At 34.9% G+C, this 19,085-nt stretch overlaps 1 protein-coding gene across 3 annotated transcripts in view; it reads right to left on the bottom strand.

The window, feature by feature from the left end:
- The window catches only part of LOC112454271 (glutamate receptor ionotropic, kainate 2), a 236,688-nt gene that overhangs the window by 120,541 nt on the left and 97,062 nt on the right, over positions 1 to 19,085 (bottom strand). For all 3 annotated transcript variants that reach the window (XM_025015565.1, XM_025015567.1, XM_025015566.1), the window contains exons 2-3: positions 10,266 to 10,502; positions 4,736 to 4,891 (exon numbers count right to left, since the gene is read on the bottom strand). In XM_025015565.1, the coding sequence (XP_024871333.1) occupies positions 4,736 to 4,891; positions 10,266 to 10,344 (235 nt within the window). In that variant the 5' untranslated portion in view covers positions 10,345 to 10,502. The remainder of the gene's footprint in view (positions 1 to 4,735; positions 4,892 to 10,265; positions 10,503 to 19,085) is intronic.

The following is a 19,085-nucleotide window of genomic DNA, read 5'->3' as shown; positions in this document are numbered from 1 at the left end:
CGTCGCACGCGAGTGTCTCTCGATTCCCCTCGTTCCAAACTTTCGAAATCACGTACCACGGCATTCGCAAACGCTTCTCGCGCACCAATACTTTCTCGAAAGTTGGTGCAACAATGTGAAAGAAGAAACCTTTAAAGTTAGAGCAAAATTAGAGCGGACCGTGTTCTATCTCGGCACCGTCGCGTCGCCGCGCAGCTTGTGGTTACTCCGGTTACTCCTACGGCCCCGGCGCGGAACTTTTCGTTTCATCCCGGTGATTTTTGGAAAATTGGCTTAGCGAAAGCGAAACGAGCGGGACAACGCTACCGCTTGCGCGCGGCGAGATGCTTCACCCCCCGGTGGGTAGTTACGGGAACCTCCCTCGGACATACGCCGTCGCCGTAAGCGTAAAATATCACGAAGCGTCTCTTATACTTTCGCAAGGGTATTCCGGTATATTCTCATTTTCGCGCTAGCGCCGAGGAACGTTCAACTTCGCAAGATTCTTTTCGTTCACGCAAGTTACACGATAATCGATTAATAATATATACGAAGTGTATATGTGTGTGTGTGTGTGTGTGTGTGTGGGGCACGTAATATAACACCAGACTGTATTACGTGTGCACACGAAATCTTCAATTTCGTTAGAAAAATATTAATTTATCGTATTTTTATTCCTGGGAAAAATTATTCGAATATATATAAATCGCAAATTAATATATAATCGCTTTTTTTATGATTATGAACAAAGTTTAATGCTAATTAATGCTAACTTTCATAAAATTATTTTATGAAAATTATACAATTTTAAATATAATACATTCACTGTAAATTTTCAAGTTAAGATTATTGTGTCTTAATTCTTTTAAGACCCTAAAAATTATTTAATAAATCACAGATATATAAGTTAATAGATATTTTTAAAATGTTGAGATCCTAAATAAATATATTCTTTACATGAATGTAAACTGAGAATAAAATTTTGCTACAGTCATTGCATTTTCAAAGTTTATTCGTGAAAATCGACATTTTCACTGAAGTAAAGAAATATTTTGTTCCATTTGGCTTACTTGGCAAAGTGTATTTTCCCTACCTTAGCAAAAACATGGAAAGAACTGGGGAAAATCTCTATTCGCAAAGATTATCGCGCAATGCATACCGAGCATGGACCGAGCTCAACAACTGTCTCTGCTGAAACTACCGTGCTACTGTTTACCGCTATCGCCTCGTGCGCTTTTTTCCAACGAGGCGCAGTGGAGCGACGAGCCTAATCGAATGCGCGCATCCTCGTTAACCCCCGTTCCAACTGGAGTTGCACGACGGAGAACGACGGGCTGTATTATCTAAAATTCCGAAATAACCAGGCAAAATCGTAAAACTGTATTGCCAACAACCGCGCTGCCAAAGGCTGCAATGGCAAAGGTACGAAGCGAACAAAGGCGAACCGCACTCACCGATGTTTTTCCGTTGTATCATAAAAAGACGTGAGGCGAGACCGTCCAAACGGCCATGCGCTCTTTCTATTTGTCGAACGAAGAAGTTCATCGCCCCGGGGGCGAACGAAACCTAAACAACGAGAAGAACACGAGACCTGACGTGAATTTCCAGCATTTAATTTATCCCGCTATTGCGTCCGACGTCGCAGACAACCGTTTATCAGTACTACTTCTTCTCTCGTCTTTCTTTCTCTCGAGCGACTGTGAAGTAATTGCATCGCTAATCAAATAAATGGTCAATACATATACAACACATGTCACTCACTTTGCTACAACAACGATATAATTAAAAAATTGTCATTTTTAAGTCGTTTGCAAAAAAATAGTGAGAGTTTAATACGCTAAATGAAGAGTCAATATATATGGAGTTAAATATTCTTATTCCTCTTCAGTCAGTTATTAATTTAAAATGTTCATCAAACTTTATTTTCTGGAAATCTGTGTTTTTTTAGTTATGTCATTGCTGCAGCGAATGAGCGATATGTATAATGTTGGCAACAAATTTGTTATCAGTATTTATAATATTCATAATTTATGCGTAGCAGATTTGAATATATTTTTTTCATCCCGATCAACACTATATGAAGTTATTTTTACTGTATTTTATTTATATTTATTGTATTTTACTTATTTTTTATTTTTCGTTTTATCGTGTGTTCCTTACTTTTGACAATTCGAATACTTTAAATAAAATTCGTAATTTTATTTTTAATTAGACTTTCAAGTCATTCAAATATATCTAATGCAGTTTTATTTATCTGAAGCGAAAATGACAAAATTTTATTCGCATTTAATATTCAAAATGTTTTGGCTATAGATAAATTGATTGTCTTTTTTATTTGCATCTTTAAATTACTTAAAATATTCGAATTTCTCATTCAATTTACGATCTAGATATTTAATGATATTAAAATATTAATATCTGGAATCCGTCCTAATGTTACTCTACATTATTATTCATAAAGCTCAAATCTTGCGTAATTCGCATTATGTTTCCATTATACGTCATTGTTAACAAAGCTTGAATCTCGTGTTCGCCATTATAGCGTAATACACCTATTGTTAACAAAGTTTGAGCTACACGTCCGACAGAATGCTCGTTACTCTTGCACTGTGCGATTTCGCCACTGATTTACAGGAGGAGATAAATTTTTTTGAATGACCCAACGGTAGCGAATTCGAGCGTCGCCGAATGCGCGCGGGGCGAATGTGCCCAGCCAGCTAGCTCGACCGTAGCGATCGGCATGTCCCAAGGAGATTTGTTAACTTCTGGCAAACAGAAGTTTATCAATAAAATTGCTTTCACGGTGTAATACGGTGCTGGAGCACCGCCAAATTCGGCTATCCGGCTACCCTGTGCGCGCGCTTTACGGCGGTTCACACGCTCGCACACATTTGCGGCTTGACCGATGCGCCTGCATGCGACTCCAGTGTGCATATTTAGAATGCACCGTTCGCTTTAATCATTTAGTAACTCGACATGGTAATTACGTTGGCCCTGGTTAATTCCATGCGCAAATATCCGCCGAGTTATTATTTTGTGCTGGACGTTATTAATTTCCGGCTGCATATATAGTTAAACGACTAACTGCAGGCTTGTATTGTATAATATATATCATGCAGTTATTTTCATATTAAACCCCATAACTTTCTCAACGTAGTAAAGAAATCCATGGCCTACTTTCTGGATCAAGTAACAACTTCTTATATATCACCATGTTTTTCGAATAAGACATGAGATGTAGAAAGTTAAATTAAAAAATGACATAAAATAAAATAATTCAATGTAATATTTGAGAAATAATATCTGAATATTTAGATATTGAGATACTTCTTCTATTTATTATTACTATTTATATGTTAATGTTTTATCATTTTTTAAAGAAATACCATCATTGTATCGTATTCCATCTACATTGCAATGTCTCAATACATAGAGTCCAAAAGATTTACGAATCATATTATTTTTCACATTATTTTCTACTATTAAAGTACAATAGTAGAACATTTTGTATATATAATACATATTTTTATACAAAAAACAATTTAATATTAATTTTATAAATAAAAAAATAATTATTTTCACTCATTATAATTTTGATTAAGAATTTAAATACTAATTTAGATCATTAACTAATTTTATTCATGTACAACTTATATGTAAGAATTTAGGTAAACACTTATAATTTTTAAAGACGTTCGAGTGTCTAAATATAATCAGATATTATTTCTCAAATATTACATTCAATTTTTAAATGCAACTTTTAAAAAACATGGATGATTTGCGCGAGCGACCGCCATTGAAACATTACGTTGCAAAGTGCGTATTCGAATAAAGTAAAACTTTTAGCATGTTAAATCTAACTTCGATTCACGAACGCGATGCACTAGACGTGCCGAAACTGCAAGTAACAAGATTGAACGTTAGAGAGGTTTCGCCTCACCTGAGATAAGGATGTTAGGGCGTTCCAGTATTGGAGAACGGGATCGTCACATCGAGAAATTAACTGACAGCTCCTGTTCGAGCATTGGTGAGAGTGAAGCTTCACGCGAACAACAACATTGAATCCTCAATCGTGTAAATGCAGTTTATTTCGCACATCAAGCAAGTCATACGAACTTTCGAGGCAGTTATGCGCGGTTTGGCATGCCATATATGTATAGATACGTTAACACGAAGTTTCCCGTCAATATAGTGGCCACTTGCTCGCATAGCACAAGCTATTACCTTAAACTATTTGACTTTTATTCATATCACTAACTGATGTGATATCTAGTTTTTTCTAATTTCTTAGTTTTAATGTTCTGATTTATACGCTATTAATAAAGAAGCAATCTTTTAACACATTTTTTTCGTTTCTTTAATTAGAGTGAGAGAAAATTTTCTTGTAATAAAAATATATTGTGGTAAAATCTTTGTGATTTTGGATTTGTTAATTGCATAGTATTTAAACTAAATTTTGAAGAAGCTAGAAAGTTTATCATGTTTATTCTAAATGTATATGCAGGTGTAAACATTTGTTAAACTTTAAAATTACTTTTGCAATATTTTACTTATTGTTAGATATGCGAATATAATATTAATCGACAACACTTTCAATTCTAAATAAAACAAAACTTTAAAAATTGCGTCACACTCTGATGGACGCTGAGTAACGATAAAAATAGCCGATCTTCAGGAGAAAATTTCTGAAGCGAGCAAAGGATGACGGAATCTCATGTGATTCAACGAGTATTTCCGATTCAATTATGAAACTCACCTCGTTTCGAGGCGTGGAAACTATCCTGTGGCTGTATCACCTCGACCTGGGCGCTGAGGCGAGACTTGGGTAGGATGTCTCGGTTGGCGTTGATCTTCTCCGCGGCGTAGCGAAAGGCCACTTCCTGCTTGTCGTCCGACGGATGAAACAGCCCGCCTGGGAAATCACGCATCCATATTAAAGGGTGCTACTTTGACGAGATCCACGCGCGTGCACTCCTCCTTATTTTCCGCCCACGACCGCCATCACAAAGATATCTTTATCCAACCTTCTATCTATCTGCTTCTCCGTGTCCACCGGCGCGCGATAAAGATTTATGGTCTATTTACACCTTCGCGAGATGATCCCGACTAGAGCCGTGTTTCGTGTAACTTCACTGCTTAATGTATTTTATGCGCATGTGTTTACATGTTATATCTATTCAGCGTTTTTGAAATAATTCTGACGTCTTTGGCATAATTGAAAAGAATGCTTTAATATTTAAATTTAAATATAATACATTTTAATAGATACAGTTTAAAAAATTGCATTATTTTGAAAAAGTTATATTAAGTTCGAGTATTTTCTTATTCGTAAAATGGGTTCTAACAGATTCTAAAATTTATTGTCTCTTATTAAGGAAAGAAAGATATCACTTGAAAAAATTTATCTAGCGCCGGGATAACATCACACAAATAACGGATTTGTAAAAAAAACGAAATATAAGAAAAGAACGAATAACAACGTTACATTATAGTCCAACTGCTATGCAACGAAATTGGACTGAAGTTCGTAAAATATCTTTGTACTTAAAATGATAGTATCTTAACACGGAGAAAATTTTATATTAAATATTACTATGGTGTCGCACTAGCTGCGGACCATCGAGGAATTAGAAGTTAAAATACTATGTTTATGGTCAAAATTACGTTATTTAATTGTCTTTAAAATAATGATTATAGTATTTTAACTTCTAATTCCTCGATGGTCCGCAGCTAGTGCGACACCATAATGATATTTAATATAAAATTTTCTCCGTGAATCGAAAGTTTCTACATGCAAACACAGATTCATTTTTATTCGATCGTGGAAAGTGACGCATGTAACTGCACGTTGCATCCGTTGGCGTTTCTATCGTTTCACATTGCATAAGTATTCCCGACAGTTTCTTCGTGTGGTCCGCTGAAATTCCGCGCCTTCCAATTCATTCGGTTAGGAGAAATTGGCGCCATAAATTGATTTTAATCTCGTGTACGTCATAAAGTAACTGTACGAGCAGCTGCGCCGGCTTGACTCTGCGATTTATAGAATTTGCGGGATAGATTTACGTCTCTCGTTAGCGACCCGCTATCGATTCTCTTTGGCGCAACGAGGTAAGGTTGCCCGATTCGCCACGCTCATTGTGACAATAATAAGCCTAATAATGCGAACGAGAGCAAAAATGTGAAAATATATAGCTTGAAAATGTAACGCGAAGAAAGAAAGATGAACGCACAGTATTCACAGCAGGAGAATAAATTCCGTCGTGATTTTCTTGCCAGATTTATACGCGGAAATAAAATTAGTACACTTGTAAAACTTTTGTCAAGGAAAGAAGGAGAAGTGAAAGCTAGCAGATGTGATTAAAAACGCGCAATAACGCTGTACGTATATAGACACCTATGTGATCGATATATCAAGTCGGTCGTAAAATCATCGCAAAACATCGGTGAAAATACGTTTATGTAAATTAGATGTTATTTTTTTTCGGCCCGGTTTCGCGTTGAATTAATTAATCTCGAATTCATTAATCCGCTAATGAATTTCGCACAGAATGATCGGGGATATCAATAACCCGTCGCTATTGTTGTTGCAATCATTACGATGCAATAAAAATGTTAAATTGCTGCTCAAAATATACATTGAAGCTTATTCTTAGTGTTCCTCGTGTCAAGCTATACGCCATTTAATTACACGTGCGAATAAACGAACTTGCCACTACCGGTTGACGCAAATAAATCACGAAAATTATACACGACCACGGGAGCGTGCTGCTTTTAATTTTCGCGTCGATTTGATGGCCTCCGAAACAACGTTTATAATAACGTTGAATTCAAAACGAGCGAATAATGAGCTATTGTTCTAAAACAAAAGATTGCTTGTAATCCTGATTACAACGGTGCGTGAAAGACAGCTTTGTGAGCGTATAAATTATAAACCCGATTACATTTTTCAGTGTGACTATTTTGTGCGTAATCCGTTATACGTAACAAGCATTCATTAATACACGTGTGAACTGCACGAGAGCAAATTGAAAAAGATTTGCATATCGTATTATTGCATATTTTTATCAGAAACGAAAACAGATTTTTATACTCCTCCATGTCAGCTATTCAATTTGCAAACATAATTTTCTTTAAAAGAAAGACTATGCAATTGTGTGACCAGCAATAACAATGGAAAAAGCAGATGGAAATACAGACGACGGAAATACTACAGAAGACGCGGCAAGAAAGTTACGGATATTGAACTGGTACTGAAGAAGATGCTGAAAAAAATTAGAAAACTAAGAAATGTGAAACGCTTAAAATTCAATCGGCGTAATGTAAGTTAAAAGAATTTCTAGTCTTATCTCTCCTTCTCTCTTTTTCTTCCTCTCTGTCTGTCTATATATAATATCGTACTCTTTCTTCGTAAATTTCTTCCTTTTCCAGCTTTCATACAGAAAGCTATATTGGCCATATACGGCATTGGTGATATGCCACGGAACAAGCGTATACGGATGTTAGTACGAACGAATGCATCAAAACTCGCAGCAAGTACAGCACGTATCTCCCTGAACTCGGACATGTATATCGATCCACTTTTGCTTCTCTCTCGCTACCACGGAAAAGAAAGCGTTCGGAAATCGAGTGTATCATGAATTCACGTTTCGATAAAAGTTCAGAGTATAGTCGTGCATTCACGTACATCCGCGTGTATGTCCGCGCGTCGTAAACGTCGACAGGAAACGACAATCATAATGTTAAACAGCGACGTGACGGTTTCGCATGTGCGTGAAATGTACGAACTGTTGTTGTTTTATCATATTTTCAAGATATAAGGTTGCAAAAAGCTTATATACAAATAAAACGCTTCTTTTATGAACAATTTATGTTTCCTCTTATTGCGAACGTGATTGGTCGTCTCGATTCAGTCGATTGATCGAGTGTACAAATGTGTGTGTGTGTGTTTTTTGCATAGATAATAACAAATAAACAACATCACAAAGCGTACACGAAGCGCGCGCTATAATCATAGTGAAATATAAATCAATGATGTGCAAATCAATGATTTTCAGATGTAAAAATATCATGGCTGATATAACGTTATATTATCATTAAATCCTGATAACAATAAAGTTATTCAACTAATTAATTAACTAAAGATTCTCGATGTTAAAATTAACGAGTAATAAGGAAAAGTGAGTTTTGAAAGCCAAACGGTTAGTCGTGCGTGAATTAACGCTAAATTAAATAATAATTTCCTACGAAATATAAATTGTACGTTTTAGCTCTACTTTGAGCCATCTTCGGCGACCTGGTGATAAATAAATTAAATAATTTGAAAGTTTAAGTTCAAATACTATACAGATTGTAAATATTGGCAGAATTTTTTTGGTATTTTCTCTTAAAAATTACAATATTTTGGACGTTCAATTTTTAAATACTCACCTTATGCTCATCGGAGAGCTGGATATTATTTAATTTATCTATTACCGCACCGCTGAACATGGCTTAAAGTAGAATCAAAACGTATGATTTATAATTTATAGGAAATTATTAATTGAATGTTACATATAGCGTTAATTCACGCACGACTAACCGCGTTTGATTCTCGAAGCCCACTTTTCCTTGTTGCTCGTTAATAAAGTTATTAATTTTGTTTGTAAGCAACGATAACGTGTATATCGATTGATGTAACAGAAAATCTACGTTCCATTAAATAGATGAAATTTTATTTTCTATTAGAAAGTATGGATGAAAGTTTTATGATCGCGTAATTTTCTGTACACAAAGTTAATATGTCTGGTTTTCATGTAATAGCAACCAGAAGCTTTTGCAACAAAATTGTAAACTATATTTTTAAACCCGCTCGTATAGGAATAGAAATGTATAAAAATATTCTATAATATAAAAAACAAAAATGTAACATAGTAACGAGATATTTTTTAGTATTATATATAGAATTTTTTTTAGTATTATATTATAAACTAATCATAAAATAATATTATCTATATTATTTTATTATTAATTTCTAATATATTTTAATAGTTATATAAAAGGCCAATACTTGCTTATTTTTTTTATTGTAACAAAATATAAATTGCAATTATACAATTTTTTATGTAAATACTTGCAAAACACGTAAAAACTTGGAAACCTTTAAAAATTTTCTCGATTTAAATTATGTAAAATTATTGCTTAGCCACTGTCTATGTGTAAAAAACTTAAAAAAAATGTATTATATGTTTATTGTAAATTTATATGTTATTCTGGCCGCGAGATTTTGCAGATTTTCGCGACTTGTAAGCGAAATGTGCTATCACCATGTCTGTCGTTCACAGAGCCAGCTACTTTCAATATACCCGCAGGCAGATGGTTAGCGACATTTAACTGTGAAATACCTCTTGTTTATATATCCGCTACATGCACAACACTACACGCGTGGTTGGTATTGGAGTGATTTTCTCTCTGACGCGCAGCAACCAGAACTTCGGTAATTGTCGTCGCACACGGTAAAATGCGTGTTATCCGCGTCACGTTGCCTGTGTTCCACTTGCACTACCATCAATGCCAATTAAATAAAGCACCGTTAGTAGCGCAGCCTTTTATCGTTGCCATTAATTTCAATTATTTGCTTGGCCGGAAAAACATTTTCACGAAGCCACTATAATTTAACGATATTTGGCGATTGTCTACGTCTACGTAGTATTATGTAAACCAAGAATTGTAGATTGAAAGCACAAGGTGATATAATTAGTCGAAAAATAGCTTTTTTTTAATAAAACTTTAAAAATTTAGTTAAATACCTGTTTTAATTAAACACTTGATTATAATAAAGATCGACATAAAAAAGAAATATAAAAAATAAAAAAGATAACACATAGTGATGTTATATATAAGCAAACGATAAAGTTAGAAAGATTAGAGAGATTAGTATTTTCATATACATATATTTAATTGTATAGTTCTTTTTAGGGATAAAACAAGATTTTACATGAGTATATCATTCCAAGTCTTTTTACGTTAAAAAAAAACTGGCACTTGCTTGAATCATTGCATGATTAACTATCTCAATAACTATCATAATATTCCATCAAGTTCACTTGAGATTAACTGAGAAATAAGATTTCATCTGCTTATAATATTCGCAAATCTTCATCTTCGAATATTATCTCGAAAAGTCGCGCTACCTTTTCTTCTCGTGGATATTATCGATCGGGACATTGATAATAATTTTACTGACGCCATTGAATGCGGTCGAAAGGGTCACGGCTTTCACACCGAGGGAAACTGGGAAAGATACTCACCTATCCTAATGAAATCAGGAAGAGCCGCGGCGTGGGCGGCGAGGAGCGCCAGCAGCAGTAGCAGCCACCTCGCAGCCATTTCCGGTTCCGGTTCACCCCGCCGTCTTCCCCTGCGCCCTCCGTCGTAGCCTCCACCGCCGCTGCCTGGAGCCCCTCTCTTCCTCTCTCTCTCTCTCTTTCGCTCTCTCTTATTTGCTCCTTCCTTTTCTCTTTGTCCTCCCGCAGGAATTTACGCCACTGGAAAACAAGATTGGACAGCGAGTTCATTAAAATGCACGCCGCAAGTCTTCGTATCCGGTCTGAATATCTGCCTTCGTTTACAAGAGAATTGTATTTTAAACGCGCCGCGACGTCACCAATTGCCGACACGAAATCAGCGATGATTCAGGAATGTCACTCCCTTGTAAGGATTGGAGAGCAATAGAAGGGTCGACGGAATTGAGGGATAATAGGCTATTAGGACATCAATGCCGCGATATTGAACGCGGAATTGTAGGAATAAGATATCACGAAACGTTAATCAAATTAAATAATATATACATATAGATAATATATAATCTAAAAAACGCGGGATACTTTTATTGTATAACGTATCTTTATTGTTAAATATTTTACAGTGACAAGACGAGTCAGTTGATACACGCGACACTCGGCACTCGGTTTTCGGTTCTCGTTTTTCTGCCGCGCGGCGTGACGCTTTATGTACACAAATTCGATACGCTCGGCGCTCCACCACTTGGAAAGCAAAGAGCACGATATTTCGACGTGTAATATTTATTTTACAATACATTAAATATTTTCTACATAGAATAGGCTAGGATGTGGCTTTGGTATGTGTGTTGTGACGTACACAGTGTGCTGTATACGTACACTAGGTCACCGCGCTATCACTCTCCCTTCGATACTCGAGTGATAGCGAGCCGAGTTGCGTATTAGCCCTCGACCCTGTAATTGTTCCCCGCGAGCAATTAATGATACCGAACTTTGACATTGCGATTAATTAACTCTCACGATTAGGAGCTCGTAACGGCATTACACTATGCACGCATTGGCATTAATAACGTCGATTTATAAAGCAGTGTTTCGCGCAATTTATGTTCATCTCTATCAATGTAGATTGACTTTAATCTCGGCTTGCTTTTTATTGTCTTCTAATTTTCAAAACTAAGAAAAGATTTAAAAAGTAAGTATAAGTTAAACCGAAATTAAAGTTACGTTGGTAGAAATAAACATTAGAGTCGTTTAAAATAGAAATTCAAACGTTTCAAATTTTTCGTTTAAGTACAAATTATCTATTACTATTTCCGAATTGAGAGCAAATCATCGGATCGAATGATTCAAATAACGAAAAGCCATGTATCATTTATTAATTATATATTTCACGTATTTCGCAGGATTGCACGTCGCGTTCAGGCAATGTTGGGAATGTCATGCAAAATGCAGAGTGATTATCGTACTCTGATAATTAATACGCGCGCAATCATGATTAACAGCGTTTCCGTGAATGTTATGTTGAGTTTGTGCTTCGAGAAACCCTGAGAGAAAGGACGAGACTTGAGAGATACCGAATAACGGTGGAGTTCGTCATGGAGTAAGTTTACATTATTTGTTACTTGCAAAATTAATTGGCTAGATCATTTATTTAAGTGATTTAAGTAAGATCTTTTGGGACAAAGAATAATATTTAATAAGGTTTACAAAATTTTATAAAAATTAAAACCTGAAAACAACTTTTTTCGAAAACTATAACTATTTTATAAAATATCTTCTTGCAAAGTAACATGCAAATAAACAGTTTGATGTGTAAAATAACAATTTTTTGAAATGTTATCTGATTTAAATGCTGTTGTAATACATTTCACATTTGTATTTTCACATCAGCAACGTAGTTGAAATGTAGCTACAACTCCGCTGTTGCACGTCGTGCCGGTGAATGACAAATTATCTTTTATTTTAATTTGAAGTAATGGTTCTGTTAATGGTACACATAAATATAACATCTCACAGAACCATTGCTTTGAAATGAATGGATTGAGAGAGATTAATGCAAATGTTTAACTCTGGAATATATATAAACGTCTATTGACCCATTGCATATTGAAATGTACGCGTATATAATAAAGCTTACAGAACAGAACTTATTGTTATCGATATGTTATTGACTAGTTAGATTATTTACTGGTACAAAGTTTAATGCTGTATTAAGCAGTAAAATAATTATTGCGCACGTAAAGTGTATAAAAATTATAGAAAATTTAAGCTTGTAAAATAAAAAAACAATAGGAAGTATTTCAGTTAAAATATGCTTAATAAAAAGTGTTAAATAACAATAAAGAGTTATTTTTCCAAAAGAGTAATTAATTCTAAATCCGCTAAAAATATATTTTACATTATTTATTAAGCTATATGGATTAGAAATATATAGATTTTCGGAAAACAGAATTTCAGAAAGTAAGAACCCAAAGATAAAATATATTAATAGATAATATTTATAGTAAATAGTATTTAATATTAACCCTTAAATGACCAGTGGGGTCCAGCGGGCCCCCAGACCCTTTAGAATAAAATGTTTTCAAATGTTCTTGCCAAAAATGGAGCTCATGCTCCCATTGATGATAGTTGAGTGATTGACCTACCCGTGTGTACACTTAGCAGTACTCAGTTTACTTAATTTTTTATACAATGTCGAAATTGAAATTTGAACAATATTAGCATTTTATACTCTTCTCTAGACCTTGAACAACATTGAAAAAAATGGTCATAACTAAAGATCAAAAAATCAATGAGTAAGGAGATATTTTTCATGCTGGGGTCTTTTAGACCCCTCAGTGAACTTATGAGATTCTTGAGAGGTGTGGCATTTAAGAGTTAAGAGCACGCACATTGTAATTAATAGATATTATATTTCTGAGTTTATTCATTAGATAAATAATGAGAAATAAAGAAAGTAAGTAGAAACAAATAAAACTATAACAAATATATGTATAAAATATTGATGTATTTAAAATATAAAGCTTTTATCGAAATAACTTTATGGTGCTCGTACATCATGATCAATGAAAAGCGGAATGAAATATTCACTCTTTCTCCATGTCAGTAACTTTATGTGAAATAAAAATTGTATATTAAATATCTATAATCTATATCTATACATATAGTAAGGAAATATTATTAATATTTAGATACGTTACTTTTCTTCTTTCCTCATTTTAATATTTTTTTAATAGAAGGTCTTTCTGGTATTGATATCTTTTTCCAAAATCAGATTAATTATATAAATTGAAATGCAAGAAAGTAACATTCAAAATTTTTATAATTATTCCAGAGTTGACCAGTTACGTGTAATTTATTTTAAATAATAATACTTAAATTTATATTAAAATACAGTTCTTATATTGAATCACATTAAAAAAAAAAAAAAAAAATACTGATAGCGCGTAACGTAATAACGAGATATTCATATCAACATAAGAGTTCATGAAAATATACAAGATATATTAGATAATATAGAAGATATAAAAATTCAATCCGACTGCAACATTGATTGTATCTATCAGACGTTTCGAATCTTATATCATCTCTCTTCCTCTCTCTCTCTCTCTCTCTCTCTCTCTCTCTCTCTCTTTCTTCCTCCCGCTCTCTCTTTCTCTGAGCATTATCAACCGTGACATATCGAACTTCAAACTTCAAACGAATTCCGAAAGTTTTTTTCGGCTTATAAGTTTGCTTGCCAATTTATAAGTTGATACTTTTGTTGCATCGTCGTTATTATAAAGTACGTTCATTTTTCATGCCACGTAAATTGGTCACAAATTTATTCTGCTAATATCAATATTTAAGAAATGTGGAAGCGAACAAAGAAAAAATAGAACTTTTCTTTACCTACGATATACATATACAAAATTAAATTAAACTATAAAAAAATAAACCGTTAAATCAATTATTATTTTTGAGCAAAAGGTTATTAAATTTATAACAAAAGATACGCAATGAAAATCATTAAGGACGTAGAGGTAAAAATGTTGCGCAGCAGTTATTGCTTTTTTCTATTGCGACTATTGTATAGCCCATGGTAGTGTGAAGTAAATTAAACAGTAGAAAAAAGCGGCACGAGTAGTTATGGTTGACCCCGGCATAGGTAGAACGACCATAATAGACGTATAAATATCTCTCTCTCTCTCTCTCTCTCTCTCTCTCTCTCTCTCTCATACATTCATCTCTTTTTAAATATAAGTTTCGCGAAATGTTATACAACGGCTACATACACCGGTAGTCTGCGGTAGCATTACGTAAGCGTCGCGCTGTGAATATAATTCTGAAATATATTATACGCGTTGAAATATATTCCGCGAAATTCCAAGGCACGCTCCTTGCTTCGCCGGTTTCTTCCTTTTGTTGCAGTTGCCCCATAATACTCGACGAAAGTAAATGTTGCCATGTGTGGTCAGATTTCGCACAAAAATGCAGGAAAACGCTCTCGCTGATTTTAAGTTACAACATCCCTTGGAATATACATTCAAATTTCATTACAAATAATTATCGCGTTTTTTTCTCACTTTAAATGTATGTAGAGTACCTACTTTTTTTCTCTCAGTCTACTTAATTTTCGTTAATTCGAAGTAAACTGTTATATTTCAAGTAAAAAGAATTTTTCTCTGTTTAATATTGGCCATTAAATGTATAATTAAATTATTTTTTTTTATTATTAAATTTGCAGTAACGGATTAGTCCTTATGGATTTATCGTTCGAAATTGGATTACTTCATGTATTTTGATTTCCCAGCGGAAATGTGTATTCAAATTGCTAATTGTGCGCGTTCGTTAATTTTTCCGCGGGTCACTCGGAAATTACAAAACTGCGTGTGCTTTTCTTTTCGTTTACGCGTTTATCATCTTTGCAAAATAACATTGCGGCGGCCGGGATTGAGAGCAATGAAATACAATTGCCAGCAAGTCAACTAAGCAAAGGCGCTGTTGGGAAGGCGAACGAGGGAAAAAAGAGTAGGACTGCCCGCGCGTTTTCTAAACTGAAGCTGGAGGGCTTTTTTTTCGCGAGCCCGCGAAACGTATAGCTACAATGGCGATGCGTATACAAATATACGAGCTTTGCGAGAGGCAGAACCGAGTCGGATTGCGCAAGGTTGGTAAATGCGGTCCGAGAACACAGTGAAAATACATAGCGCTACGCCGCGCCGCACCGCGCCGAACTACTATGTGTATATACGCGCCCTAGAAAAATATTTGTTAATCCCGCGATGCAGATTTCGTTAAGCGACACAAATCCCTTATTCGCTTTCGGGAATAATCCTCTCTTTCATTATGGAGATCATCGCGTGCGAGAATAGATCGCGCGTTGTATTTTTCCGTTTTGTTTCCCCTGAGCTTTTGTATTTGGCGCATATATGTTATTCACGGACTGCATTGGACGTCCATAAGAATTACCAGAGAGAGAGAGAGAGAAAGAGAGAGAGAGAGAGAGAGAATTTGTCAATCCATAACACGATAAAGCAACATGCGCGTATACCCCAGGTAAAGTGCGTTGCCTTTGTCATCGCTTGATATTTCTGTCAATCGAATGGTTTCAAAATGCATGAATTCGTGCGATTAAATTTATCGTACGTTTTATTGAGCGTACCTCGAATTCTTTAGCAACATATCCTTTCCGATTATCGAAAACAATCAAGTGTCAAAAATTAAATGTTACAGGTGTAAAGATATAACGTATAACAATTACATTTATCAAATTACCATCATTATTTCCATTTCATGCATGGTCATTTAATATTTGCTATTATATATTATTTCAGTTATATCCAAAATTGTTGAGTCATGTTACCATCATCTAGCCATCTGGCCATCACTACGATAGTGCATGCGCGTAATCAATTCTAACTATCTTAAATTATATTACATGTTGTGTGAAACAATATTACATTGCAATCATTTACGCTGCGATAAGTTTCAACTACGGTAAAATCGCTAAAAGCAATTTGCAGCTTCAGTTTCTATACGTGAATTAACCGGAAGCGGCGATACCGATGGATCATGCAAAGTTATACAGTAAACACTAAACTTCTATATAACTTCTAAAGACATAATTATTATAAAAAACGATTAAACAAATTTATTGTCGCGATAAAATAGCAATTATAGTCGGTGACTCATAGATTAATTTAACATAACATCAAAATCTAACATTATGTAACAAATTAATTCATACATCAAATAATGCAGGTATAAAACACTAGATTTTTTAACAAAATTGCGCACGATAGGATCATGAAAAAGAACTTTTTACGTATTACTAAGAATAATATAGTGTCTATGTAATACCAAATTAGTATTTATATCTAGACTAGCATGCCCCGCCGAGCTTCGCCCCGGAGAACATGTGTATTAAGACACGCAAATAGTCTCTCTCTCTCTCCCCCTCCTACCTTCCCCCTCCCCCTCCCTCCCTCCCCTCCCCCTCCCCCTCCCTGGATATCTTTCTAAATTAATTTTTTTTTTTACGTGGTAACGAAAAACTATATAGCCTATATCACTCCCTGGGAAATTCTACCCCTACTTCATATACAATACTTTCAAAATCTGTCCAGCCGTTCTTGAGTTATAAATGGTGTAACTAACCCGACTTTGTTTTATATATAAAGATTTGCGTGTCATATTTTATTAAAATCTTATCAACGTTTTTGCCCTTTTTAAAAGATCTACTTTACGCTTCTATATTATTTCCGGTGGTTAACATCCAAAATTATTCGAGATCGCCGATTTAGTTCGTGAATTAATGTAATAGGACAGCAAAGGCTGACATTACAGCGCATGAACTCTTGCGTTATGCATGCTCGCAGCACCATTTACCTATTTATCCACCCGCTATGAACTGGTTGCTAGAATTACCGACTCGCGATAGTTAACCAAGGGAACGGCACGCTACTTCGCTCAACGTTTTGCCGCTTCCGGTCTGCGCCCATGAGACCTTTCCAACGGGCGGAAATGTTGCAGCGGTGTAACGCACAGTTTATACACGTGTGCCGATAGCTTATTCTCTTTCCGCATAATTTATAAGGCTTACAGTCACCGACTTCCTTCGAGAGCGACGTGACCGATACGAGCGTGGATCACCCCCGTCGCATATACATCCACGGAATTTCCGATATATCGGCGTACCCGCGACATAACGCCCTTTTGCAGATGGGTTGTAAAGCTAGAACCCTATCCCCTATCCGCTCCGTTTCCGATGCACGCAATCTCCATCAATTTGTATCGCGCAGCCTGTTGCAGCACAATAAAATAAAATGGGGAGCGCGAATGCGGTTGGCGCGTGTTTTAATTTTCGATATTAAATTGATATTTTTAAAATGGATTATTCAATAGCATCCGTTGGACGTAAAATGATAAGAGTCCTCTGTAGGAAAGTCTGTCGATAGTTTCAATCGGATTATTTGCGGAATATCGGGTCATATTACGAGGTACCAAGAAAAATGTGAGGAAAAATGGTGCAAGATAATATTACATAAAAAATTAAGTACAAAATGAGCTCATACTAATAATATTTGTACCTTGTTTTGTCATAAACATTTTCTAAATAAGCAAGCAGTTACTTCATATAAAAAAAGAATATTAAAAGTATTTTTTGGAACTGATTGGAGACAGAATCTCAAATTATGAAGAGACATAAAACTCGAAATATTACATCTACATCGCTAAATAAATAAAAGTTGCGTTATTTTCAATAAAAACACATTCCTTTTAATATTAATCGGCTTTATCGTCATATATTTTGTACCTTCTGTTAAACTGCATATACAATTATATTAGTTAGAAGATGGAATAGAATAATTGAAGATGTTTTTAAATATATATATAATTTTGCAAACTTATTGTCTTATTTTAAACGGATGCCTAGCATCTTTACTCGTAATAACCTTACAAATCGTTGTTCTTTTATTCTCGAATCTTCAGTTATCTTCAATCTCATCGCTTCTCCATCTTGGAAAATATCGTGCCATTGTATCGCGCTATCATTTCGTATTCTTTCCTTCTCTATCGAGAAAGATCCTCGTAAGAGAGAAGATATATTCGCCTTGGGATATCATAAAGTAATATTGACACTTCTCAAAGAAAGAAAACAATTTTTTAGATTGTTTAACGGGGAAAACTGGCTCTGGCTTTTCAGTAAGATAATAAATTAAAACAATTTTTTAAATTTTTGTTGCATGACATTGTTATTTGCATTTTGCAATTAATATACAAAGAAAATACAGATATATGTATTTTTATATTTTTATTAAAATATAATTAGAGCATGTGATCTGATAATGTAATCTAACCCACTTTTTTAATAAAATCGCGAAAATTTAATTTTCTCGACTCTAAGATTAAAATCTTTTTTAAGTTCTTAGTAAAGTGAGTTAAACCACCGTTGTAGAAAACATCACCCTTCGATTATGTTACCCTTTGATTTAAAATTAAAAATACCATTTGCGTCAAGAATTAAACATTGACTCGAGATTATTTGAAAACTGTATTGCAGCATCATTTGAAGTATTCAGTATACCGTTAAGAAGACACTGTCGCGCACGCAGGGAGTGCGTTTTACGCATAATTAAAGGTGCAGTCATGATTTAGTCGCGATATGCATGGATGCGATAAACGAGGGTGTGAACGGAGTAGAAGCGAGCGCTCGAAGAGCCAACATCGGCGCCGTTCAGAGATGCGCACTAAATTTTAATGAACGCTTTGCCTTTGTGCGCTAAGCTCTTTTCACTGGGGACCGTCCCATAGGACTGCACGGACATGAAATTTTTATGGAAACAC

The sequence above is a fragment of the Temnothorax curvispinosus genome, unplaced genomic scaffold, assembly GCF_003070985.1.
Source record: "Temnothorax curvispinosus isolate PA1 unplaced genomic scaffold, ASM307098v1 QBEX01004937.1, whole genome shotgun sequence".
In the NCBI taxonomy this organism is placed as follows: Eukaryota; Metazoa; Arthropoda; class Insecta; order Hymenoptera; family Formicidae; genus Temnothorax; species Temnothorax curvispinosus.
The sequence above is the reverse complement of the archived record's forward strand: the minus strand, read 5'-3'. Positions and strand labels throughout refer to the sequence as shown.